The 26,932-nt window shown below is 40.5% G+C and overlaps 1 protein-coding gene across 1 annotated transcript in view; it reads right to left on the bottom strand.

Moving 5' to 3' along the window:
• Nucleotides 1-26,932, bottom strand: part of DEPTOR (DEP domain containing MTOR interacting protein) — a 128,953-nt gene that overhangs the window by 66,485 nt on the left and 35,536 nt on the right. The window contains exons 2-3 of the mRNA XM_057734078.1: nucleotides 22,965-23,143; nucleotides 21,847-21,970 (exon numbers count right to left, since the gene is read on the bottom strand). Coding sequence (XP_057590061.1) covers nucleotides 21,847-21,970; nucleotides 22,965-23,143 — 303 coding nt within the window. The remainder of the gene's footprint in view (nucleotides 1-21,846; nucleotides 21,971-22,964; nucleotides 23,144-26,932) is intronic.

Here is a 26,932-nt window from a genome sequence, read left to right as displayed (position 1 = left end):
TATTCAATGTCTTGTAATAACCTATAACGGTTATAAAAGAATCTGGAAAAGAACTGAATCACTTTGCTATACACTTGAAACCAATATAACATTGTACATTAACTATACTTCAATTAAAAAACTTAAATCTGAAAAAAATAATATTATTTAGACCTCTTCCCTCTTCCACACTTTAATCCATCCTTAGAAATAGCTACTAGGTTAGTAGCAACAGAGTTGGTATGAACCATAAGAATTATATTTAATACAAAAATGACCAGGCCCTTCTTAGAAGATGGAAGGAACAACGGTCACATATACATCAACACAGGGACAGAATCGTGAAGACAGTCCATAGGAGAGTATGTGTCATGATGGCCACAACAGCTCCTCTCACTTCTTTCCAATGTGACTTCACTGCTTCTCCCATCAAGAGGCTGAGTCTATTTCCCTTCCCTTGAACCTGGGCTGCCTTTGTGAACTGCACTGACCAACTAGATGCAGCAGAAGTGACAGTATTCGACTTCCAAGGCAAGGCTTTAGGAGGCCTTAAAACTTCCACCTGCGCCCCCTTGGAATGCCTTATTGACACTGCGGTGTAAGAAAGCAAGTGTAGCCTACTGGAGGTGAAGTGACCACAAGGCCCAGGTGATAGAAAGCACCAACTTGGAAACATGAGCATGGCCTCATTAGACTTTAAAGCTCAGCTATCCCTCCAGCAACTGTAGGAATGAGCCCAGGCGAAACCAGTATAGGAACCGCCTTGCAACCCACAGAATCAGGAGAAATAATATATCATTCTTGTTTTAAACTATCCAGTTTGAAGGTGATTTGTAGGAATAGAAAACTAGAATATACTCATATCAATGGGCAATGGCAAGAAAGATGTGAGACCCACAAAGAGAGACATGTCACATCAGTTGGAAAGTACTGAAAGAACAGTGAATAAATACCAGAAGGTCCTGAAAATATACTGCATAAAATAAAGCTACATGGAGTTAGACCTGGGAGCCTGCAGCAGTGATAGGAATCTAGAAAACAAAATGCTGAAATAAGGAATACCACCATGTCTTCATTTCATTTGATCCTCAAATATGGTATTTTATTTACGTATTTATGTATTTATGTATTATTTTTGGTTGTTCCAGGCAGCATGTGAGATATCAGTTCCTTCCAGGGATCAAACCCACGACCCCTGCATTGGAAGCGCAGAGTCTTAGCCACTGGACTGCCAGGGAAGGCCCCAAATAAGGTATGTCAGAGTGAAGGCTAGCTTCCTCAGTTTTCCAGTTTTAGATGTTATTTCTTGAAGAAATCTAATCCCATCCCACAAATCTGGACCACATGCCACTTCTAAGGGCTCCCAGAGTCCCTGCAAGGTTTCTTCAGAGCCCTAGGGGAATGGCCTGCTCACTTAAATTGTAAGCTTTTGTGAGATCAGGGTCCCTGTCTATGTGGTTGACAGATGTTTCCTAGTATAAAAGGTCCTAGAAAAGTATTTGCTGAATGATAAATGAAACTAATTTCTCTGCATTCCCCTGCTACACATCATTATCTGAGAGTATATCAAAAAGGACTCCCTTAGAATTCCCTGGCAGTCCAGTGGTGAGGACTCCACACTTCCACTGCAGGGGGCATGGGTTCAATCTCTGGTCGGGGAACTAAGATCCTGCATGCTGCAATGCGGCCAAAAAAAAAAAAAAAAAAGACCCCTTTAGAATGACCCTGTGAGAGGAGGAGGTGGATCAAGAGTTTCTGCCCTACTAATACAAGATACAGTTGCAGAAGCCTGGCCTTCACTTCTGTTGTCAAACCACTCTGTCCTTTCCAGCTCAGCAATTTTCCTTTCAGGGTGTGGGGAGGACAAGTGAATAGGGATTTATTTGTGTCACTTCTTGTAACCAGAAACATGACCTGCCAGCCCTCCAGAGCTCCTACTAAGTAGCTGGTGGCCTCTGGACAAGTGGCTGGTTAGCTGCTGCCGCCAACGTGAGCTTTAGAAAAGAGACCAGTTGGCAGGCCTGCCTGGATTGGCTCAGCTCGCCATTTAAAACATGTCCCCACAACCCCTAGCTCTTCCTTATTTCATTTCCCCTTAAAATCAAGTTTAATACTATTCCTATCCAGATTCTTTTCTTTATGACAAAGCCATGCCTGGGACTGAGTTTAGCATCAATATGTAGTCACAGTGTTAAAACAATAATTTGACTCACTACTTGGTCCAATGATCTCTTGCTATGTAACAAGTTGCCCCAAAACTTGATGGCTTAAAACAACCACCATTTATGGCAATGTATTTAAATTGGTGCAGCCAGTATGGAAAACAGTATAGAGGTTCCTCAAAAAACTAAAAATAGAGTTGTCATAAGATCCAGCAATCCCACTCCTGGACATATCCAGACAAAACTATAATTCAAAGATACATGCACCCTTACGTTTTGTTTATTTTTGTTGCCACACTGTGTGGCATGTGGGATCCACGCCCCCTACAGTGGAAACACAGAGTCCTAATAACTGGACCACCAGGGAAGTCCCACCCCTATGTTCTTACCAGCACTATTTACAATAGCCTAGACAAGCAAACAACCTAAATGTCCACAGATGGATGAATGGATAGAGAAGATGTGGTACATATATACAATGGAATACTATTCAGCCATAAAAAAGAATGAAATAACATTTGCAGCAACACAGATGGACCTAGATAGAGATCATTATTATACTAAGAGAAGTCAGTCAGAAAGACAAATACCGTATGATACCACTTTTATGTGGAATCTAAAATATGGCACAAATGCACTTAACTACGAAATAGAAATAGACTCACAGACATAGAGAACAGACTTGTAGTTGTCGGGCGGGGGGGAGGTGTGGGAGGGATGGATTGGGAGTTTGGAATTAGCAGATGCAAACTATTACATTTATGTATAACTGAATCACTTTGCTTTACACCAGAAACTAACACAACACTGTAAATCAACTATACTTCAATAAAATTAAAAAAAAAAAAAAGCCCAACCACCATTTAATCATATCTTAGTATTCCGTGGCTTGCCTGGGGCTCAACTGGGCAGTTCCTCCATCACCCTTGCTTGGGATCACTCATGCAATTGCAGGCAGACAGTGGCTAGGGCTGGATGTCTGGTCCCGCGGTGCTCCTAAGTCAATATAGCCTTTCTTTCCCATGAGACAGCCTGGACACTGAGATGCAGAGCTCAAGAGGGAAGAAGCAGATGCTGCCAGGATTTTTTTTAACACTTTATTAACATATTAAGATAATAATAATAGAATATTATTAATATATATCCACTTACTAGACAACTAACCCATTTAACATGTAGAATGCAATGGTTTTCAGTATATACACAGAGTTGTACAACCATCACTACCATCCACGTTAAAATACTTTATCACCCCAAAGGAAACGCTGTGACATTAACAATTATCCCCCACTTCCCCACTCCCCTTGCTCTAGGCAAATACTCATCTACCTCCTATATCTGTGAATTTGCCTCTTACAGACAGTTCACATAAATTAAGTCATATACTATGTGGTGCTATGTGAGTGATTTCTTTCATTTAGCATAATGTTTTCAATACTCATCATGTTGTAACATGCAGTAGTATTTCATTCCTTTCCATTGTTAAATAATATTCCATCGTATGAATATACCACATTGGGTTTATCCATTCACCAGCTAATGGACATCTGGGTTGTTTCCATGTGGGTTATTATGAATAATGTTACTTTGAAACTTTACATATCAATAACAAATTTTTATGTGGACATATGTTTTCTTTTGTCTTGGATATACACCAAGAAGTAGAATTGTTGGGTCATGTGGTAACTCTTTCTAATCTTTTGTGAAAATGCCAGACTATTTTCCAAAGTAGCTGGACACTTTACATGCCTACCAGTAAAGTCTGAGAGTTCTAATTTCTCCACATCCTCTCCAACATTTGTCATCTGTTCTTTTTTACTAGGATCCTCCCAGTGGGTGTGAAGAGGTAGCTCAACCTGGTTTTGATTTGCATTTCCCTGATGATTAATGATACTGAGCATGTTTTTCTGTGTTTATTATCCACGTACATATTTTCTTTGGAGAAATGTCTATTCTGATCCTTTGCTCATTGTAAAATTAGATTACTTGCTTTTTTATTATTGAACTGCAAGTGTTCTTTACATATTCTTTGATGCAAATCCTTAATCAAACATATGATTGGCAGATATTTTCTCCCATTCTATGGGTTGTTTTCTTACTTTCTTAACGATACTAACTGTAGCCCCAGAAGTCTTCAAATTTTTATGTAGTCCAATTTATCCATTTTTCTCTTTTGTTGCTTGTGCTCTTGGTGTCACATGTCAGAAACACTGCCTAACACAAGCCCATGAAAATTTACTCCTATGTTGTTTTCTAAGAGTTTCATAGTTTTAGTTCTCACATTTAGTTCTATAATCCACTTTGAGTTAATTTTTCTAGAAGGCATGAAGTAAGGTTCAAACTCTGTTTACTTGGTATGCAGCTATCCAGTTATCCCAGCATCATTTGTTGAAAAAACTATTCACCCTCCACTGAATTATCTTTTTGACTCTTGTCAAAAAAAAAACCAATCAAGCATGCCAGGCCTTCTTAAACTGCTTAGGCTCAGAAGTCACAGAATGTCAATTGCCCTGAATTATATTTGTTTAAAAGCATGAGATTAAAGACAAATGTAGCTTCGAATTCTAACTCTGTGCACCTGTTAGCTACATGACGCTACTTCCCCAAGTGTAAAATGGAGATAATGACAGTGCCTACGTGGGGAGCTACTGTGCAATTTAAGTGTATAATGCATGAAATGCTTCAATCGTGGTGCTGAATACACCTGAAACACTGAACACATTTTAGCTGTAATGATGACGGTAATGATTATGACAATAAAAGTTTTCTAGATGGAGCCGTAAGATCTAACCCCTTTACGGCAGAATGAATTAAGATTCCATGTGTATTTCTGTATTTCTTTTCTTTTCCTTCATTTCTCTCTTTTTTTTTCTCCCTTCCTTCCTTCCCTCTTTCCTTAGGTAAGAAGTGGATTTATTTAGAGAGAAACACACTCCACAGACAGATTGTGGGCCATCTCAGAAGGCAAGAGAGGCCTGTGTATATTTCTATAGACAAGAATAACAATTCCATTTTAACTGGTAATGAGAAATGGGGATGATGCTCTGGAAGTCTTATTTTTATAGAAGAAATTCATCTTTAGTCAAAATGGTCCTGTGTGGGCCTATAAGCACGACATAAAGCCACACACTTTATAAGGTGTTAGGCATTAACAATATTTGCCTTCTGAAAGTACTCACCAGATTTTGGTTGTGCAAGTGACTGAGTTCAACCTTTCCTGGATATATATCTGAGTCATATTTCCCAGACTCACTCTAACCCACGGGGAAGGCAGCATCACAATAGAAGGAACTGCTACATTTAGGGGCCAGTACAGGAATAGAAATAAGCTGATAGCAATCTCCTTGCGCAATGAGAAAAAAAATTCAAAGGGACTGAGAAGGCCCTATATAACGTGGGAACATATGTGAAAGGTATACAAGAGCACAAGCTAGAGAGGGGGCCAGAATGATGCATGGGCTATTAGGCAAAAAAGATGCTTTATAGAATTTATAGAGCTTTAAAAAAAAGCGTAAAGAATAATGATAAATTATTTTGAAAAGCAACACATAAAATTATATACATGATAACCATTAAAATTAAAAATTCATTCATCCAAATACTGAAAGAGTTGCTTACCCCTGGGGTCGGTTTCTGAATGATTTTTCTTTTCATCTTCATAGAATTCTCTATTACTCAAATTATTCCCCAGAGAGAGGATACTACGTTTGTAACTGGGGAAAAAAAATGTTATCAATAAAGAAGTTATACGAAGATGAAGTTTATATTTAACCAGATGATTTGTTCCTGACAAAATACTTACATTAATACCCAATATAGTAAAGTTGCTCCCAATGTATAAATTATATATCTAGATGTATACTTCCAAAATACAGTTTGAATGTATAACATTGACTTGTGTAATTATGAAGATAGTATGAATTATGGAGAAATGCTTATGTGAGTATTGATATTTCTGAATACTATGCAATTATCTGTAGAACAGATGTGGTAGGCATAAATTGATACAATTTTCATAATAATTCGGTTTGGAACTAGTAAACAGAAAGCTGTTTGGTTAATATTTGTCAGTAAAATTATTATATCCTTAAAAAAGGTGAGGAAAAGGGAAGAAAAACAGCATTTTACACCCTTTGCCAACAATTATTATTCACCTTCCTTCACTTGTTGTCATATTATACACTGAACAGAACATACTCTTTCTTATCTTTTTTCCTTACTCATGTTCTTCCCTCACATCCTCCCTCCTCCCTTTCCCTGGGGAAATACAAACTATTCTTCCAAAAAAAAAAAAAAGGAGCTCCTTGTACAGTGGTGCAGGTTGTTCACTGCACAAGGGAACTTGGTTTCAGTGACAAACAAGGTCTAAAATCCAATGCCCACTCCTCAGGAGCAGTCCCTGTGGAGGAGAGGGACTGCAGGGGCCTGAAGGAAAGGGCAAAAGGGTGTTTGTTCCTCATTTGCACAAAGGTGCTAAGTGAGATAGTGGGGTGCTGCTTTAAATGGCTAGATAAAGTACTAACCTCTCTTTGAAAATATCCTAACTAAAAAGCAGTTCATACATTTTTTTTGAACTTTAAACCAGCATCATAGTTTTGCATATATTCTCTCAATTTTCAACACACTATTTTTACCCCTTCAGGTAAACTAGAAGCTTCTGAAGGACAGACACCATCCCTTCAATGCTTTTATTTCTTAGAAAACTCAGCCCTGGGAGGCAGTATACATTAGGTGCTTAACAAATATTTGTTAATCAACTGACTGCAAACTAAGAATATCACAAGCAACAGTAATGGAGAGTGTTATTTGCCTCTGAAGAATAAAATCCTTTCCTCTTTGCTTGCTATTTAAAATTTTCTGGAAAAACAGCAAGAACTTTTTACTGCTGGTTTTATACTCTGAAGAGACCGATGTTCTGGAAGCTAAGTTGTAATTTTCACATTCCCCATGGTTTTTAGTGTTGTTGTACTAAACATTTTCAGCTTTTTAGTGTGGTTGTATTAAACATTTCAGCTGTTATTGAACTTGAATCAGCTTTAGATAGAATCTGAGTGTGGATTCCAAGGCCACGACTGTCCTAAAAGGCTACATTCAGTTATGGTTTCATAACCATAAAATTACACAAGAAGGAGAGAAACCAAGCACTTCTACACTGAATTCAAAACAATTCAAACCTCTGTGAGCCCTTTCAACAACTGTCAAGGGAAGCTGGGTTCTCAAATATATTATAAAGGCTCCTTTTAAGGGAATGGTTATTATTTATTTTGGATGCTTCCATAATTATTAGAAAACAGAAGGATTGGCTGCCAAAGATACAGAAGAAAAAAGGAGGTAAAGAAAGAAGGTTAGGAGGGTTAAGATGAAGTAATTAAGAAAAATTAAAGATAATACCAACTAGGGAAATAAAATGAACATATTTTAAAGAGGTAAGAAAAAATGATAAAAAACTGGACACAATAACAAGTAGGGACTACTTTCCTGCAGGTTAACAGGCTAGGTGATAGAAGGACCACTTTATCCTGCATATTTGTGGAAGTTGCATGTAAAAGGATGGGAAACAGTCTCTCCTCTTTTTTTTTTCTTCAACCAAGGTCTTACATTGTACAATCATAAGACTCCCTCTCTCAAAACAGATTTAAAAATCACTGTTTTGATACATCTTTGGCCAACTGATTTTGACAAGGGTGCCAAGGCCATCTAATGGGGAAAGGCTAGTCTTTTCAACAAATGGTTTTGGGACAACTGGAGAGCCACATGTAAAAGAAAGAAGTTTGACCCATACCTCAAACCGTACACAAAAAAATAACTCAAAATATATTAAAGACTTAAATGTAAGAACTAAAGTCATAAAACTTTAACAAGAAAACATAACGATAAACCTTTGTGACCTTGAATTTGGCAAAGGATTCCTAGATATGACACTGAAAGCACAAGCAACAAAAGGAAAAATAGATAAATTAAACTACATAAAAATTTAAAACTTTTATGCTTCAAAGACACAAGCAAGAAAGTGAAAAGACAACTCAAAGAATGGGAGAAAATGTAAATTATATGTCTGATAATGGGTTTGCATCTGGAATATATAAAGAACATTTAAATAAGAAGACAACCCAATTTAGAAGTGGATAAATGATCTCAATAGATCAAAGAAGATATACACACAGCCAATAAGCACACAGAAAGATGCTAAGCATCATTAATTATCAAGGAACTGCAAATCAAAACCACAGTGAGATACCACTTCACACCCACTCCTTGGCTAGAATCAAAAAGTCAGATAAAAACAAGTGTGTCCAAAGATGTAAAGAAACTAGAAGCTTGTTGATGGGAATGTAAAATACAGTCAATTCAGAAAATAGTCTCTCAGTTCCTCAAACCATTAAACACAATGTTACAACATGATTCAGCCATTCCACTCCTAGGTATATGTCCAGGAGAAATGACAACTTCTGTCCGCAGAAAAACTTGCACATGATTGTCTTGGCAGCATTATACATTATTGTCAAAAAGTATAAACAACCCAAATACCTATCAACTGATGGAATTCAAAATGTCATATAACCATGCAATGCAACAATATTTGGCTATAAAAAGGAATGAAATACTGAAACATGCTATAACATGGACAAACCTTGAAAACATTATACGAAATGAAAAAGGCCAATCGCACAAGGCCATAAATTATATCATTCTACTCATATGAAATGTTCAGAACAGAGAAATCTATGGAGACAGAAAGTAAAGTAGTGATTGCTTAAGGATGAATGGAGAAATAGAGTGATAGCTAAGAGGTATGGGGTTCTTTCTGAGGTGATGAACATGTTCTAAAATTGTGGTGATGGTAGCACATATCTGTGAAGATACTAAAAACCATTCACTCGTACACTTTAAATGGTATGTCAATTATATCTCAATAAAGCTATTTACAAAATCACTATTTTGGACATTTATCCATTCATTAATTCAATAAATATTTATTGAGCACCTTCTATGTCCCAGGAGATGCAGAAATGAAAAGTCATGACCTTTGTCCTTAAATTGCTTACTACCCAGTGGGAAGCAAACATTAAAAACCTATGGGTGGGGCTTTCCTGGTGGCACAGTGGTTAAGGAGCCACCTGCCAATGCAGGGGATACGGGTTTGATCCCTGGTTTGGGAAGATCCCACATGCCATGGAGCAACTAAGCCCGTGTGCCACACTACTGAAGCCCACACACCTAGAGCCTGTGCTCTGCAACAAGAGAAGCCACTGCAATGAGAAGCCTGCGCACCACAACAAAGAGCAGCCCCCGCTTGCCGCAACTAGGGAAAGCCCATGAAGACCCAGCAGCCAATAAATAAATACATAAATAAATAAATAAATAAATAAATAAATAAATAAATAAATAAATTTAAAGTAAGAAAAAAGATATATTTAAAAGGATATATTTTAAAAGATATATTTAAAGGATATATATTTTTTAAAAACCCATTGGCAAGGTAGATAAATGCTATGACAAGTTATAAGTATATAGAGAATGAAAGGGAAGCAAGGAAGAAAATACCCAAGTCTACTAGAGGGAGCTTCCAAGCTCCATGTTAAGAAATGGGAACTGATCCTGGGAGACAGTGAGAGGATACAGGATCAAGGGGCAGCAAGTAGAGATGCACAGCATGAGGAGAGATCAGGAAAAGCAGTGTTAAGTAGGGGCAGGGTGGGGGTGGGGGTAGCGGGTGGATGGCAAAGCAGAAGGAAATAAGCATGGAGAATGGAAAGCCATTAGGTCAGAAAGGCTCTGATCCTACAGGTGATAGCATGGATGAATTCCGGCTCAGGACTGTCAATGAAGATAACAAAGATGACAGCCTAGTGATCCTTTTGTATGATGATCAGACACCGTTTCACTTTCCATTATGACCACTGTGCTTTCAGCTCACCAAATGTATCAGCACTTACTAGATACCCACCCTGCATTGGTCACTGGAATACAAAGAGTAAGTCAAGGTTTCTACTCTGGAAGACTAGGAGGAAGCAATGTTACCAAACTTCTTGAAAGCCTGAAATTGCTCTTGTATACTTTGATTTCACCTACATGCTAGAAACTGGCAGGGAACCATCAGTGGCAAAGGACCAACCACTAACCTCTGTCTACAAGAAATGGGATAAAGACACACTCACCAGGGCTTCCCTGGTGGCGCAGTGGTTAAGAATCTGCCTGCCAATGCAGAGGACATGGGTCTGAGCCCTGGTCCAGGAAGATCCCACATGCTGCAGAGAAACTAAGCCTGTGTGCCACAACTACTTAACCTGTGCTCTGGAGCCAGTGAGCCACAACTATTGAGCCCATGTGCCACAACTACTGAAGCCCACGCACCTACAGCCTGTGCTCCGCAACAAGAGAAGCCACTGCAATGAGAAGCCTGCGCACCACAACTAGAGAAAGCCTGCACGCAGCAATGAAGACCCAACATAGTCCAAAAAAAGAAAGAAAGAAAGAAAGAAACATTCAGTAAGCTGGAGCCACTGGTGTTCATGGAGATGCTAACAGCCTCTCAGCCATCTCCTAGCATGGACTAGAGGAAAGGGCATGATCTGAAGAGTGAAATGTGATGGCAAGGAGAGACTTCACAGTCTTTTTGAATCTATCTGTCCTAGCGCAGGTAGTAAAAATACTGATATAATGAGTACAAAACAATATCCCTGTGCCACACAAAAGCAATCTGGGGCTGATCTGGATGGTTTTCTTCTCCTCTGCTCCTTCCTATCAGCACAAACAGTTCCAGGGAGACAGCGGCAGTAGGAGGCAGTCCCTAGGTTTGAACCTCTGAACTGCGGTTGGGGTCTATGATCCTGAGTTTCTCCTTTTATATAATAAAGATAATAACACTGAGGCTTCCTAGGTGGCACAGTGGTTGAAAATCTGCCTGCCAATGCAGGGGTCACGGGTTCGATCCTTGCTCCTGGAAGATCCCACATGCCGCGGAGCAACTAGGCCCATGCGCCACAACTATTGAGCCTGCGCTTTAGAGCCCGTGAGCCACAACTATTGAGCCCATGTGCTGCAACTACTGAAGCCCATGCACCTAGAGCCCGTGCTCTGCAACAAGAGAAGCCATGGCAATGAGGAGCCCATGCACCACAACAAAGCGTAGCCCCCACTCACCGCAACTAAAAAGAAAGCCCACGCACAGCAAAAAAGACCCAACACAGCCAATTAAATCAATCAATAAAAAGATAATAACACTTACTTCAACAGCATTGTGAAAATTAGAGCTAATCTGTATAAAGCATCTAGCATATTTCCTGGCACAAAGTGTGGTGGGAACTCTAGGAGCTTTAGGACTCAGAGGCCATAACGCAACCGGAGAGAAATGTAGCTGGGTCCCCTTGTTATCTATATGTGCCTGTTTACTCTGTAACTCCTCTTGCATGTTTCCTGCATACCTCTGTTACTATGTAGCCCTTGTAACTCTAAAATGGCCCAGAGGCCATGAAAGAAAAGTATCCAGTCAAATCACATGCTACCTTCCTTGTTACCTTATTTGGGAGACAAAGAAAGCCTCATGTATAGGAGCTTAACAAAAGGTATAAAAGACAATGCCCTGCTGTGTTCTGGCCTCAGCCTCTGGACAGGAATCTGCTGAGCCTGTGCCGGCACAAATAAACACTGCTTCCTGCATATAGCCTTGGTGTCTTGCTTCGCTCTGTAAAATCCTGCAACAAAAGCAGTAGTGAACAAATGATACACACAGGTGCATGCACACACACCCCCCACCCCAAGAGCTGACCCTTATCAACTCTTTTCAGTCCTTGTCAGGAAGGACAACAGTTCCACCCAGCCAGAAGAACCAATTCCAAGTACCTGGGGAGAAGAGGTGATGGGTGAAATACAGAAAAACCAAAGTTTAATTACTTAAAAGGAAATTTTATATTCTAGAGAATGCTAACATTGAAGCAAAAGTTAATTTTATTTAGGAGATTGAATCATGGTAGAATACAGAGGGCAATTTTACACAAATATCATTTGGGTGGTTGTTCCATTAGTGTGTTCAGGTTGTGAACACTGACTGAGCTGCACACTTATGATGTGTACTGTATATATACTATATTTCAATACATTTAACTTTATAGTTAAAGTTTGACTACACATTTAACTTTAATAAAGTTAAAAATGTTATCTGGATTTTCTTTCTTTCTGGTCTGAAAGACTTTTGTTGGGGTCTCTGAAATTAATAAATGCTTTCTGTCAATTTGGTGCTTTTCCCTTTTGGTAGAACAAGGCTTACCCTCCTCAGTTCTGTGTGAAGAGACTGTGATTAAGCAGGGATGTTTTCATTAAGCAAACAAAGCAAGAAAAACAACGTAGCAGCTACACCTCTTGGAATGATCTCTGCATTTACAGACAAAGCCACCTACCGAAGGAGCCTCCACACAAAGCTACTAATAATGGAAGAATAACCTCCAATCTTAAAAACCCCCGGCCAAGCCTTCCACTGGCGTCACTACTAGAAGGTCTGCTTTTACTTTGGTCTAATATGTACCTCTTCTCCCAGGAAGTCCTTCCTCCTCTCCTACTCCCCCGTGTGTTCTTCTTCCCCTTTGCTGCAGAATGTTTGGTATTGCCTCACCCTGCCCCACTCCCTTAGATCCATTCACTCTAGAATCTCAACACTTAAAAACACAAGGGAGCCATTTCCCCCAGAAGAAATGTCTAGAACTCTAGAACTCTGAGTTCTTCATCTCTTCCAGATGGAAGAAACAGACATGATGTGAAGTAGAGTTGTTGGATTCAAAGCATGCTAGAGACAGTATTCCATTTCTACAGGTTCACTCAAGGAACTTAGATTTTCAATTTTTAATGCCATTTATGGGAAAGTAAAGAGCCTGCACTTTTGGTGAGGGGTCCCTCTTTAGCTACTGGAGGTTTAAAGCATGCTACTTCACCCATCTCAAATTCGATTTCCTTCCTTGTAAATTGACGGGGAAAATATCTCTCTTGTAGAAGTACAGGAAGAATTAAATATAATAATATGTGGAAAATACTTAGGATGATACCTAATGTACTGAAGTCTTCAGTAAATGATTGCTATGATTGCTATTCTTTTTAAAAAAAATATTTATTTAGTGAGTTGCTCTTAGCTGTGGCAGGTGGGCTCCTTAGTTGTGGTATGCAAACTCTTAGTTGTGGCATGCATGTGGGATCTAGTTCCCTGAACAGGGATCGAACCCTGGCCCCCCTGCACTGGGAGTCTTAACCACTGTGCCACCAGGGAAGTCCCTATGATTATTATTCTTATCCTTTGAATGTCTGTAATCAGAACCTACAGTGAGTAAATAGGAATCGAGTGATCTTAAGAATAACAAATATCTACTACTAGCTTTAGTCCAATTTGAACATTCTAAGGTTAGGAAAGAAAGGGGCTGCCCATTGACTTATTTCCCAAGTAAGGATGACCATGCATTCGTTTATCTATTCATCTCTTCAGTAAACATTTATTAGGTACATGCTATATGCTAGACATTAAGGCTCCAAAGTTGTGTGCAACCTCAAGGTCCATGACCTCAAAGAGCTTTTCGTCAAGGAAGAGACTGAAACATCAAGCACAATCTCCTTGGAGAAATGTGGCTGCTGGGCTAGAACTCAGGTTGATATGAGAGCAGAAAGGGAGCCAAAAGAATTCATTACAATCCAACCATACTGCATACTCATGCAACAGTGAAAGTACCCCGGGCCAATTCCAACCATCACATCATCCACGGTACACACTCAGGAAAACAGAAAGAGCAAATGACTTTTACACTGACAGAGTGTGGGCAATTCTGCATACCTGTCCATTCAAGGAGATAGGAGACAACTCATTTCACATCCCAGGTGGGTCTCACAGGCGCTGTTAATCAGGGTCCCCTAGCAGGAAACTACAAAAATGTATAAATGGGCTAATAAGAGGTGGTCTAGCAAAAAAGAACTACCTATGGCTTTAGCAGTAAAGCCCATGGCTTTAGCAGTTCTTTGGGCAGGGTTAAGGGAAACTAAAAGAGATGGTGAAGGTCCCAGACTAGCAGACTGTGATCATTAATTACCCCAGGCCTCAGGATTATGGAGAGAGGGCAGTTTCCAGAGCCTAAAGGGGACAGATGTTAAGAAGAGGGCTGCGTGATGGGAGTGGTAGCCTTCAATAGCTGGGAGGGAGCAGAGAAATAAGTACTCTGACCTCACTCTCCTCCCTTCTACCTGCTACCTACTAGCGCCTCCCACTGACCCAGCCAATGGCAATGGAGCCTGTTGAGGAAGGCCATGTAAGTCAGCCTCCTGGGGCACATGGCAGGTTGGAAAAGGGTAGAGAGTGATCTGGAGAACAAATAGAAATGTCCTGCATACAGGCTGGGCATCTGACCACGCGGAATCTAATTCTTGCATATAAAGACAACTTTTTTTATGCAACTTGGGTCACACAAGGATACTTTGGACGATGTGCGTTTTTCCTTACATATTAGAAACATAACACGTCCTGCATGAGGTGAGGCTCTGCTGAACTTTATCTCATTTAGTCCTCACAACGAGTTTGTGAGTAATGCCTGTTCTTCCAATTTTACAGGTGAAAACCAGACTCAGAAAGGTTGAATGCCTCGATAAGTGGCAGGGGAAGAGCTCTGACGTACACTTCTCCAACCCCAGAAATCTTAAATGGTTTTTCCATTCTACCAAGTTGAAAAGTAACTACAGAGGTTGACAGGCAAAATCAGTGTTACAGAGACTTGGTTTGTCGCCCTGCAATTACACAAGATTAGGAAAACTTGGCAGAAATGACCGGCAATGAATCTCCGTCTATGAATCAAGTCTACTGTTGAAGCAATAACGTGTGTCTACTTCTAAATCAAGTCATTTCTGAATAATCAACCAGAGCTAGAAATCTGTAGATGACAATCTAGGGGGCTGATGACTTCTGACAAGCACAGCTGGCCTGCTGCCTGTCCTGCATGTTAACAAAGCGCTAATATTATTGCCATATATTTATTATACAGAAGGGGAAGTGTGGAATTGCCAAGAAGCAGTAAAGAATGTGATTTCCAAAACCAGACCCAAGCACTTAGTAGAAACCAGGAGATGAACACTTCTCAGGTCCATTTGTTTATTTACTTATTCATTCATTTATTTTTTGGCCATGCCACACAGCGTGTGAGATCTTGGTTCCCCAATCAGGGGGTCTAACCTGTGCCCCCTGCATTGGGAACGTGGAGGCTTAACCACTGGACTGCCAGGCAAGTCCCTTTCAGGCCCATTTAAAAATTTATCAAGCTGCATATTGTTTACCATGGATTAGTGGTATCGATTCCTGCTATAGCCTCCTTGGATAAAAGCTGCAGAAACTTTGTGAATTAGAACCCATAGACTGAAAAATAGTTACATATGGAATCATGTGCTCTGGAGCTAGAGACCAGGGTTTGAAATGCTTCCCCTGATTTCTGGCTATGTGGAGGTAAGCAAGTTCGTTTACCACTCTAGCCTCAATTTCCTTATTTGCCAAAGGGAGAATCACAATTTTATCTCATTGGTGTAGAATGAGGCTTTAATAAGAAAACCCACGTAAAGGGCACTGTATCTAATAAGCATCAATAATGTCCTATGGCTGCTCCTCTCATTAATATCATCAGCATCTTCAGGCCTCCTTCACTGTCCCTTTGACTCCTCTCACCATCTTTTCAGGAATGTCTGCATAGTGAACAGACCTGGAAGACAGAGATAATTTCTCCTTCTGGGTCAGAAAGCAGGTTTGCTTGAAGAACACTGCAAAAGGTTCCTGGAGCCTAGGGTTCCTCTTCTGTAACCCAACCCTGGCAGGTGTCATCTACTTCTCACTGTGCTGTTCGTTCTTTGGGAGTGAAGGCTTGGAGGGACTGTCAAGAAAATGAAGATGCTCTGGCTACTGCTACTGCTGAGAGCAATAAATTCTCCTTTGTCCCCTGACCCAGGGGTCTCCTGCTCACATCCGTGAAATGGTGGAAGGCAAATCTGTCAGCTCAGGGGTCCCTAACCCCCAAGATCTAATGCCTGATAATCTGAGGTGGAGCGGATGTAATAATAATAGAAATAATGTACACAATAAATGTAATATGCTTGAATCATCCTGAAACCATCCTACCCACCTCGGTTCTTGGAAAAATTATCTCCCACGAAAATGGTCCCTAATGGCAAAAAGGTTGGGGACCACTGTGTTGAGGTTGGGGACTGCTGTGTTAGCTTGCAAGTACAATAAATCTCAAGAGTCTTGACAGTTCTCAACATGAGTTACACAGTATCAAAATCATGCCTCTTCACCCAGACTAAACAGTTGCAAAAGGTAACAACTTTTATTCCACTTACACTGTAATTTTAGGACATGCTTCAAATAATCCAAGAAGGAAACATTTACTACAAGATTCTATGAAACCACTAACCACTAATTGGGAAACACGAGCGAAGTGTGCAAAGCTGTATATAACATATTAGAAAGTATTTTTTATTACGGTTTGTAAAATAATTAAGACATATTTTGAACATAAAACTTGAATCAATTTGCAGAACTCAGGATTCTGGTTTGGAAAGCACTTCTATACTGAAAATGCAACAAGATAAGAGACAAAAACTTGGAGCTTTTTTTTTTTTTTTTTTGCTTTTTAACTCCAGCTCCATGTTTCCAGGTTACATCAGCCATTAAATCTCTTTCTAGCTCACCTGCCCCATCTCTGCAATGGGATTAATTGTGCCTACCGGGTATAATTCACAGAGTTGTACAGAAGAGTACCAAGCATGTTAACGGACAAGATGCTTTGTAAACTCTAAAAAGGCAAGACAAAGCATACCTCCGACTCCTGTTGCTTACCATGAGAAGCAAGCTCTCTTTGGCTTTGTTATGGTACCAGCTCAGCAGCTTGTAGCAATCACAGCATGTAGAGTCCTTTGTTCATTCAACAAATATTTATTGTGCCAGGCACTGGGAGGGAACAGGAAAAAGGTCCCAGGGGCACATGGTAGAGAAACCTCCGATAAGATAAAACACACAAAAGGGTTTTTCCCCTTTGTACAGAGTTTTTCCCTAATATTTCTCTTCAGTTCTATGGAATAGAGAATATAAAGGAAGCAGCGGGAACTCAAAAAGATCTAATGGCATACAGGCACTTTAATTCTTCAATAAACAGACTACTGGTGGCTGGAGAGAGAAACTCCCAATAATAAGAAAACTAAGACCCTTTGGATGAAAAACTAAACTAATGCCCTTATGAACCAGACCTAGAAGGGATTGAACTCCATACTAAAACTGAATTAAATTAGGGAATTCCCTGGTGGCACAGTGGTTAAGAATTCGCCTGCCAGTGCAGGGTACATGGGTTCAATCCCTAGTCTGGGAAGATCCCACATGCTGTGAAGCAACTAAGCCTGTGCGCCACAACTATGGAGCCCGAGTGCCGGAACTACTGAAGCCTGTGCACCTAGAACCCGTGCTCTGCAACAAGAGAAACCACTGCAATGAGAAGCCCACTCACCACAACAAAAGAGTAGCCCCCACTCACCGCAACTAGAGAAAGTCTGTGCACAGCAACGAAGACCCAATGCAGCCAAAAAAAAAAATTTACTTTTAAAAAAATTTTAAAAGAATAAAGTGAAAATAGTATTGACTGAGTTAAATTAAAATTAATGGACTTCCTAAGTGGCACAGTGGTTAAGAATCTGCCTGCCAACGCAGGGGACACGGGTTTGAGCCCTGCTCCAGGAAGATACCACATGCCGTGGAGAAACTAAGCCCATGCGCTACAACTATTGAGCCTGTACTCCAGAGCCCTCAAGCCACAACTACTGAGCCCATGTGCTGCAACTACTGAAGCCCACTCACCTAGAGCCTGTGCTCTGCAACAAGAGAAGCCACCGCAATGCAGAGCCCGCACACCACAATGAAGAGTAGTCCCCGCTTGCCGCAACCAGAGAAAGCCTGTGTGCAGCAATGAAGACCCAATGCAGCCAATAAAGAAATAAAGATACATACAAAGAAAAAAAAGGTTAAAATTAAAATTAAAATTGAGAAATCGTGTTGGGGGAGGGGATAAATTAGGAGGTTGGGATTAACATGTACGCACTACTGTGTAAAAAATAGTCAACAAGGACTTACTATATAGCGCAGGGAACTCTACTCAATATTCTGTAACAAACTATATGAGAAAAGACTGAAAAAGAATGGATGTATGTATATGTATAACCGAATCTCTTTGTTGTACACTTGAAACTAACACAACATTGTAAATCAACTAAACCCCAATATAAAATAAAAATTAGATTTAAAAAAAGAATAATAAAATTGAGAAGTCCCTGTATGTCTGAAGATGAAGTCAAGGTTAGTTTAAAATGTTTGTTTCAACTATTAGTTTTAGTAAGGATGGTCCAAATTGTACGCCAAACTCATATTCTCTTTTGTAGCTAATTCTATTTATCAGTATATAGAGCACTCGGTAATCCAGAGTTCAACTCTTTTCTGAAAGAGAGCTACTGTGCCCACTGCTGCAAAGATAATCAGGTTTTGTAGTCTGGAACATGCACCCAAAACACCTTCTACCATCTGAAGGCAAAGTACACAGATTCAATGTTGTTCCTTTAAGTTACTGATGTTTGTTTTTCTTTCTTTTGAAGGTTTTACTGGAATACTAAAAACTGCACTGTTTGGGAGATGTGAGTTCTGTTCATGTGCTGTGTGTCTGAGGCCCATGCAGAATTAAGTGGGGAGCTGGAAGGCCCTCCAGGGGAGATGCCATGCCTTAGTCTCTGCACCTTCAGTCCACAACTGGCCACAGTGAAGATCTGAGGAAGCCTGTTGATGAGAGTGCACTGTGCCCTGCGTGGGCTAAGATGAAGTCCTCCAAGTGACAGAGTCTGGGCACGGATCCAGGGACACACACCGTCTTTCCAGGGACACGCACCCTCTTTCTCGAACTCCCCTCAAGCTGGCAGCAGGGGATGACTCCTCCTCTAGGGTAGGCCCTGTCCCAAGTGCTTAACTAATCAGTCCATTTAATTCCCACAAGTCCAGGAGGTTCATACAATCAGTATCTCCATTTACTAGATGGGCAAACGGAGGCAGAGAGAGGGGAGGCCAAGACACAGATCTGTCCTGCAAAACAGCAGACTGAGAAACGCTGCCAGGGGTTAGAAAGCCAGGGTGCCCCAAAATCAGCACGTTTCAGCAAAACCCCAGCCAGAAACCACCGAGTTTCACAAAGGCCTATTAATAACACAGAACAAACAAGCCAGAGGAGAGCAAAAAGGAAATATTGACAATAGAGCCAGGCCCTCAGGGCTGGTGGCAGGCTGGGGAGAGCATGGCCTGCACACCTGCCACCCACCCTGGGTTCAGGCCTCTCCTGTCCCCCTCAAGCTGTGGCACCAGGATGCAGAAGTGACTTCACCACTCTAGATCCCAGATTCTCCTCCTTCTGGGACAATAACGTAACGCCCCGTCTATTTTGCATTATTATTTACTATGCTATCATTATTATCATTACTATTTCTATTTACTACTCTACTATTAGTCTATGCAGGAGGTTCAGATGAAATAATCTAATGGCAGTGCTTTGAGAAGCTTAATGTACAAATAAAAGTCATTGCTTTATCATATTTACAGAACACCACATAGATTTCCCATGAAGAAGAATCATTTTATTCCCCTTTTCCAATGTCTACTTTAAAATCCTGGAATATTTTCAGTAAATTTTTATAGAAAATTTCACACCCGGACATTAACAAACTCCAAGTTACTTTTTTGAAGTAAACATTGGTTTAATTCATTTAATCTCCATTGAAAGAAACAGAAAAGATTTATTAATAGCCTAGTAACAATAAGTTTGGGCTCTGGGTTCAAATCCCAGCTGTTTTTGTTTTTGTTTTAACTAACGAGGGGACCTTGGGTAAGAGACTGAACCTCTCCTTGCGACATTTTTCTCATCCATAAAATGGGAACAATGAACGCATCTAACTAGGGGTTGTTATGATGATTAAATAAAATAGACTAGTCAGGATATCTGGTATATAGTTAGCAATCAACAAATATTATCTATTGTTATTAACGGAAAAGGAAAACAACTAAAGGAACACATGTTTTGCAAGACCTTCTTTCACAAATATTAGAGATAACCTAAACGAGGGCTCCAGCTAAAACAATATGGGGAAAAAAAGGTGAATTCTAAAATAAATAAAGTCCTTGAAAAGGTGAGCAAGACCAACTATTAATTTCTTAACGTTATTGTTTTCAAAGTATTCGAGACTTACAAAATAACAGTGCATGCTGAGATTCATGGAAAAAATGGCCAGAGAAACAAGGAAAATGCATTAAAAAATAGATAAGTGTATATACTAAACAAAATTGATCAAATAGGTACACTGAATTATCAATTCCAAAGGCCCTAAAGTTTGTTCCATGCATGTTCTAGCAATCAAAAGTAGAGGCCAAGATTTGTGAGGCTGCAGTTAGGTCATGCAAGGTTAAGTACTTATTAAATTACTTCTCCTAGTGCTAATTTTACAAGCAGTTTGAAGAAATAAATTTACTTGAAACTGAGACACTGAACACTAATGACTAGAAAGCCAACGACACAGAAAAAGTACAGCGATATTGATCAACTCGTCCAGGAATCAGAAAGTTTAGTTATCCTTTTCAGCAAATATTTACCATCTACAACTGGCCAGGCACATGTGAAATCATAAGACATACAAACAAGGATAAAGCAGTCCCTCTCCTTCAGCTTCTTAGTCTAATGCTGCAAACAAAACGAGATGAAAGTTTAACACAGCTCTTTCATGGGGTAAACACACAGTAGCAGCACCTAATTCAGTCCTAAGGGGGCATAGAAAGATTCTCAGAAAAGGTCATATTGAACATGAAGCCAGGAAAAGTCAGAGTGAGCTAGAGAAAGGGTTGAGTGTGGCAGGAAGAGTCTTCTAGACAGAGGGAACAGCATATGCAAAGTACACATCAGATCACCACTTTACCATTTCCTATTCTCCAACGGCCTCCTATCACAGTAAAAAATAACAATTTCAATTTCATGGCAGTTGCTCCCAACTCATCTCCTACCCTCCCCCTCACTTCCAGCCCTCTGGACACACCGGCCTCCTTACTGCCCTAAACTGTGCCGAGCATGTTCCCACCCCAAGCCTTTACCCTTGCTGAGCCCTCTGCCTGGGAGATTCAAGATCCACCAACCAAATACTCTACGCTGTAGTATACTCACCTCTTCCAAAGAGCTGAGAGATTACTCCTCTTAGACCATCTTGCTATCTGAAGTTCTCTCACTACTTATCTCTTGACCTGAGCTTGAACTTCCCCTGTACTTGACACTGCTTCTCTAGCCATTTACAAGACTAAACTTTCAAGTTACTAATACTTAAAAGAGAACAGGCAACTGCATCACTTGATGGCAAACATCAAGTGCCAGCCTCTTGTTTTCACTTCTGGAGTTTCGCTAAATTGACGTAAATATAGAGAACACTGTTTAAATAAATTCTTCATTAAGAATCTTATGAAATCAACTTAATTTCTGGCAAAGGGAAAAGGAAGCGAGTGATAGAGTTTTCTCATATGAAAAAGAACAGTTATGTAACTATCCTACATGGAAGAGCCAGGCTGAAGTCAAAATGATAAAAGACTGAAATAGCCCTGCTTCTTGCTACAAGATGACAGTGGTGGATTTCATGTGCCACATACTTCTCATACAGCCTCTGTCCTCTCATGAAGGCCTTCACTTCGTTGTCCAATGGGAAGGTGCCGTCATCCTTCCTAAAGCGATAGAAGAGTTTGACATCCTTGAACTCCTTATGCTCATCACACACTGAAAGACAAATCAGAAAAAGAAAAAAAAAAACTTTCTTATTTAAATACTCCAATGAAGGAGGATGCTATCTAAGATTTGTTTTATTACCTAATTTCTCAAGCACACTACGATTTAATACACGTAAAGCATTTAGCACAGTATCTGGCACAGAAAAGTTCAGTTTGATTAGCTAGCATCATTATCTGTTAGAAGAGTCACAAAATCTAATTCATCATTCTTTCCACAAACTCTTTTTGAGTATGATATTGGGGTAGGCATCACCCTCAAAGAATGTGAAATCTAGCGAGATAAAATGTTGACATGCAATTAACATATGGGGGTGATAAGGCTATGAAAGAGCTGAGGAGATATTGCAGTGGGAGCCCAAAGGAGCACCCAGTACCCCACCTTTGGGCATGTATGCATCTCTGAAGAGTCTGAATGTAAGTGGAGACCTGAAGAATGAGTAGCAAACAAGCAAAAAGGCAGATGTAGGGCATCCCAGCCCCAGAGAATAACAGCATGTGAAAGTCTTGGCCAGGGTTAGAGATTTCAAGGAGACATGTTCATGAGTTGACTGAACCACTGAGAGTAACAGCAAAAACTTGGAGACAACTTAAATGTCCATCATCAGAATGGATAAAGGCGTGATGGCAAAACGATACATGGCATCGCTGCAGTGAAAACGAGCCAACAACATACACCAGCAACATGAGTCCCACAAACAGCACCTTGATCAAGATGCAAAAGAATAAACATGCCTCTTTATAATGACTTAAAACGTTTAAAACAATATGTTACATTGCTAAGAGATGCATATACAGAAAGGAAAAAAATATGAAGAAATAAACCCAAATGCCTCTTGGAAGAAGGAAGGGAATGTAATCGGGGAGAGGTACACAAGAGATAAAGTAAAATGTTTCTTTCTTAAACGGGTGGGTTCGTAACTGAAATAGAAGATACCATCCATTGTTTCGTCCCGAGGTACCTCGATGGTCGCCACCTCACTCACCGTGATGAATAATGCCCCGGTCTGCTAATTTCTGCATGAGTTTAATTGCTGTCTCTCTGTCAGAAGCCTCTTTGTGTTCGATCAGCCAGTCAATCAGTTCTTTTGCGACAAAACAGTTTGGGTAGGTTTTGAGATGATGTCGCCTATCTTTAATAACCTTTTCCTCATGCAGCCTGAGCCTGGAAAGAAAATTTGGCAGTCACTTTAGAATCTGGATGACAACACAGACCATCCAACCAAATCCCAGGTTGCGGCACAGGATGGAAGCCTGAGAGGCATGAGAGCGCCCTCCAAATACCTTTATGTCGGTGGGAGATTTCCATGCTGTCGGAGCCCAGAGGCCCCAGAGAGTTATTCCACCCACAGATCCAGAGACGACACAGGTACCAGGGAGGGAAACCCCACCACAGAAAACCTAGAACTCTCCTGCCACTCAGGAGACTGGGAAAAGCTTTCTCAGCCCTACTCTGCTTCACTCCCTTCTCTCTCTCTCCACCAGTGGTTGGGTTTATGGTTTCAACCAACCAACAAATAAGACTCTGGAAACTTGCTGAAACCAGGCACTTCCTCTTCATCACAGACTGCTCAGGATTCATCATATTTGAATTTATTCAGTCACATAACAAAAATGAATGCGTGTCAACCACCTGCCCATCAGGCACTTTAAAGCACTAGAGACATGAGTGGGAAAATACACCAAGAACCTTGCCCTCGCTGCCCTTGTTTCCTTAGGAGCAACAGCTAATCCTTTTCTGAGGCTCTTTACATAGATTAAATTACTGAATGCTCACAGCAACCTCATCAGATGTCATTATTACTATCTCCATTTTTTTTTTTTTTTAACAGCAGAGAAAACCGAGGCCTCAGAGAGATTAGGTGACTTGCCTAAGACCACACAGCTAATAAGTTGTGAAAAATGAGATTTGAATCCTGATGGTCTCACTTTAGAGTCTGGGTTTCCGACTGCCACATATGCTGCCTCTCGCTAGGGAGGGATAAATGAAAACGCCAAGAGAAATAGAGAAAAGCTATTGGACAAATACAACTTATTGACAGGCTGACGGATTAGCCTGGAGGGAAGTAGTTGACACAGAGCCTTCCCTGACTCCCTTTAGAACCCAGTGACTTTTTCCCAAGAGTCTTAAATCTGCCTTTAAAACAAACAAACAAAAAAAGTTTCTTCCATTTGTCTTTCTTTCATCAGCCTTACAGTTACTTTTTAATTCTCAAGGGAAGGTTGAATTGGATGAAGCAGGAGGTAAGTTTTCTTCCTATTTCACCCACGTGACTCCTATGCATTTTACATCATCATCTCAATGTTGTTGAGAAATGGGATTGACTGAGTAAATCACACAGTAACCTTGTGACCTGGACTGGTAGCTTAATGTCTCTTTCTTCCTCTGTAAAATGCAGGCAACTATGCCTACCCTATCCTTGGCGATGTTGAGATTTGGGGACATAGTGTCTGTTAAGCACCAGCAACCCAGGACAGTACCCAACACATAACAGATCCCATTCCCCTTTCTTCCATTCCCTAAGGAAGGAACTAGGTCCTACTCTTGCCTGGTTTTGGGTTTTTGTTTTTTTTTTTTTTGGTGGGGGAGGGGTTATTTGTTTGTTTGCTTTTCTTTTCTTAGCCGTGCTTCGAGGCAGGTGGGATCTTAGCTCCCCAACCAGGGATTGAACCCATGGCCCCTGCACTGGAAGGCGAAGTCTTAACCACTGCACTGCCAGGGAAATCCCTCTTGTCTGTTTTTTTGAACAGAGTGCACTGAATGGAATTTAATGAGTTTTGATATCCCAAGGGCTGTGATTATGAGTTGGGAGCACCCTGGGCTGGAACTCTGAGGCCTAGATGGTCTTCCTCGCTAGACCGCTGTCATAGGCTAAACAGGGTTCCCCTAAAATTCACATGTTGAGGCCCTAATCCCTGGTACTTCAGAATGTGACTGTACTGGAGACAGGGTCTTTTAAAAGGTATACATTTTAAGTTACTGTCATAAAAAAAAAAAAGGTATACATTACATGAGGTCATTAGGGTAGGCCCCGATCTAATAGGAGTAGTGACCCTATAAGAAATGGAGATTAGACACAGACGTGCACGGACAGAAGATCATGTGAAGACTGGGAGAAGGCAGCTGTCTACAAACCAAGGAGAGAGGTCTCAGAAAAACCAACCCTGCCAACACCTTGATCTCAGATTTTTAGCCTCCAGAACTGTGAGACAGTAAATTTCTGTTGTGTAAGCTACTCAGTCGGTGATACTTGGTTATGGGAGCCTGAGCTAAGACAACCACCAACTGCTGAAGATTGGAGGCTCCTGAGTGGTCTGGGGATGAAGGGCTCAGCTGGGGCGTCGACAGGGGGCAGGGAGAGGAAAAGAGAGATAAGAGTCCTCACAGATGTAAACTGCACCGAAAGAAAAGAACCATTTTAATGGAGCTGCTACTATATGCTCAGTATTGTACTAAGCATTTTCACACAAGCTGACTAACTGCTCTGGCCTGAATGTTTGCATCCTCCACAAATCCACATGTTGAAATACTAAACCCCAAAATGTCAGTTGGGAGGACAGTCGGGAACACAGGACTTGGCCCTCACCCTGACACTGCCAGTAATTCCAGATGACCAAACTTCTGAGGATAACGGTACCCACCTGAGTACCTCATCACACTGTCACAAAGCTCACTAATAAGGATAAAGATCACATTTGAGTCCTTATGATGTGTCAGGCACAGGTTTGACTGCTTTATTGGCATTAATCCTCATAACAATTCCCCAAGGCTGGTGATGCTAAAACCACAAATGATACCAAAGTAGAGCTGTAATTATTAATAAAAAAATAAATGAGCCCTAAAAAAAAAAAAAATCCAAAACCACGTTCACATTGGTGTGCTGAAGTCATCACATGAATCCTTCTAATTAATTCGGTGACAATGACACTGAGTAATTTGGTTAACATGCTCAAAGTAGCAGAATGCAAAACATTAATTCTCAGATGGGATGTCTGTCAGGAATCTAAGAATAATGAAGACCAATTTATTTAGAAATTGAAACGTGGAATAAGCTACTATGTAATTTGGTGGAGGAGGAATATGTTATGAGCCAAGAGACGAGTTTTAGCTCCTGTAAACTTTCCAACCTAAAAAAAAAAAAAAAAGTACTAGGTAATGTTTATCTTTAAATACTACAGAATAGAACCTTTCAGTTACTATCCTTTCAACCCTGAGCTTGGTGCTAATTCTTAAGCATACTTGATTCCCTCTGATTCCCACCCTGCACAGTAAAAAGAAGCACTGGTCACAATCCCTGGAGCCCCACCAGGACCTGGTTCATTTCCATGTTTAGAAAACTGAGCAGAAATATGATGGAGGGGAAAGAACTCTGGATCCAGGAGATAGCCTAGAACTTGATCTTCTCAGACATGTTACCAGGGGTTAAACATGTTCAATAACTGTGCTACCATCTGTTTTTCTTTGATAGTCAGAAACACAGAATTCTAAAAGTGAGCATTAAAAAAAAAAAAATGAGCATTAAAAATTGTATATTCCAGAAAACTATCCCGAATAAAGGGATAAGACTTTTCATACTCTAAATAACCAAGTGTTTTGCCCGGCACTGTGGGTACTTAATAAATATTTGGTGAGCAAATAAATATACAGGGGCACTAACATAAATGACACCCTCTTCTAAAAGGTAGGGAGGCGTCTCACTAAAAAAGTGGGAAGTTCCCACCCCACAACTTAGTAAACATCTAACATCATGGAGTTCATCTTTTTTAAAGAAAGATTTATATGCTTTCACTTCTAGGGCAATCAATTTCCAAAGTTGTAATCCCTGTTGTGTGGATGTATATGTGGTGGGGTTTTTTTGTTTTGTTTTGTTTTGTGCCATGCTGTGCGGCTTGGCTTGTAGGATCTTAGTTCCCTGACCAGGGACTTGGGAGTTCATGAAAGCGTGTGGACCTA

This window comes from Hippopotamus amphibius, chromosome 5, assembly GCF_030028045.1.
Source record: "Hippopotamus amphibius kiboko isolate mHipAmp2 chromosome 5, mHipAmp2.hap2, whole genome shotgun sequence".
NCBI classification, from domain to species: Eukaryota; Metazoa; Chordata; class Mammalia; order Artiodactyla; family Hippopotamidae; genus Hippopotamus; species Hippopotamus amphibius.
This window is presented reverse-complemented; position numbering and strand designations above follow the sequence as displayed.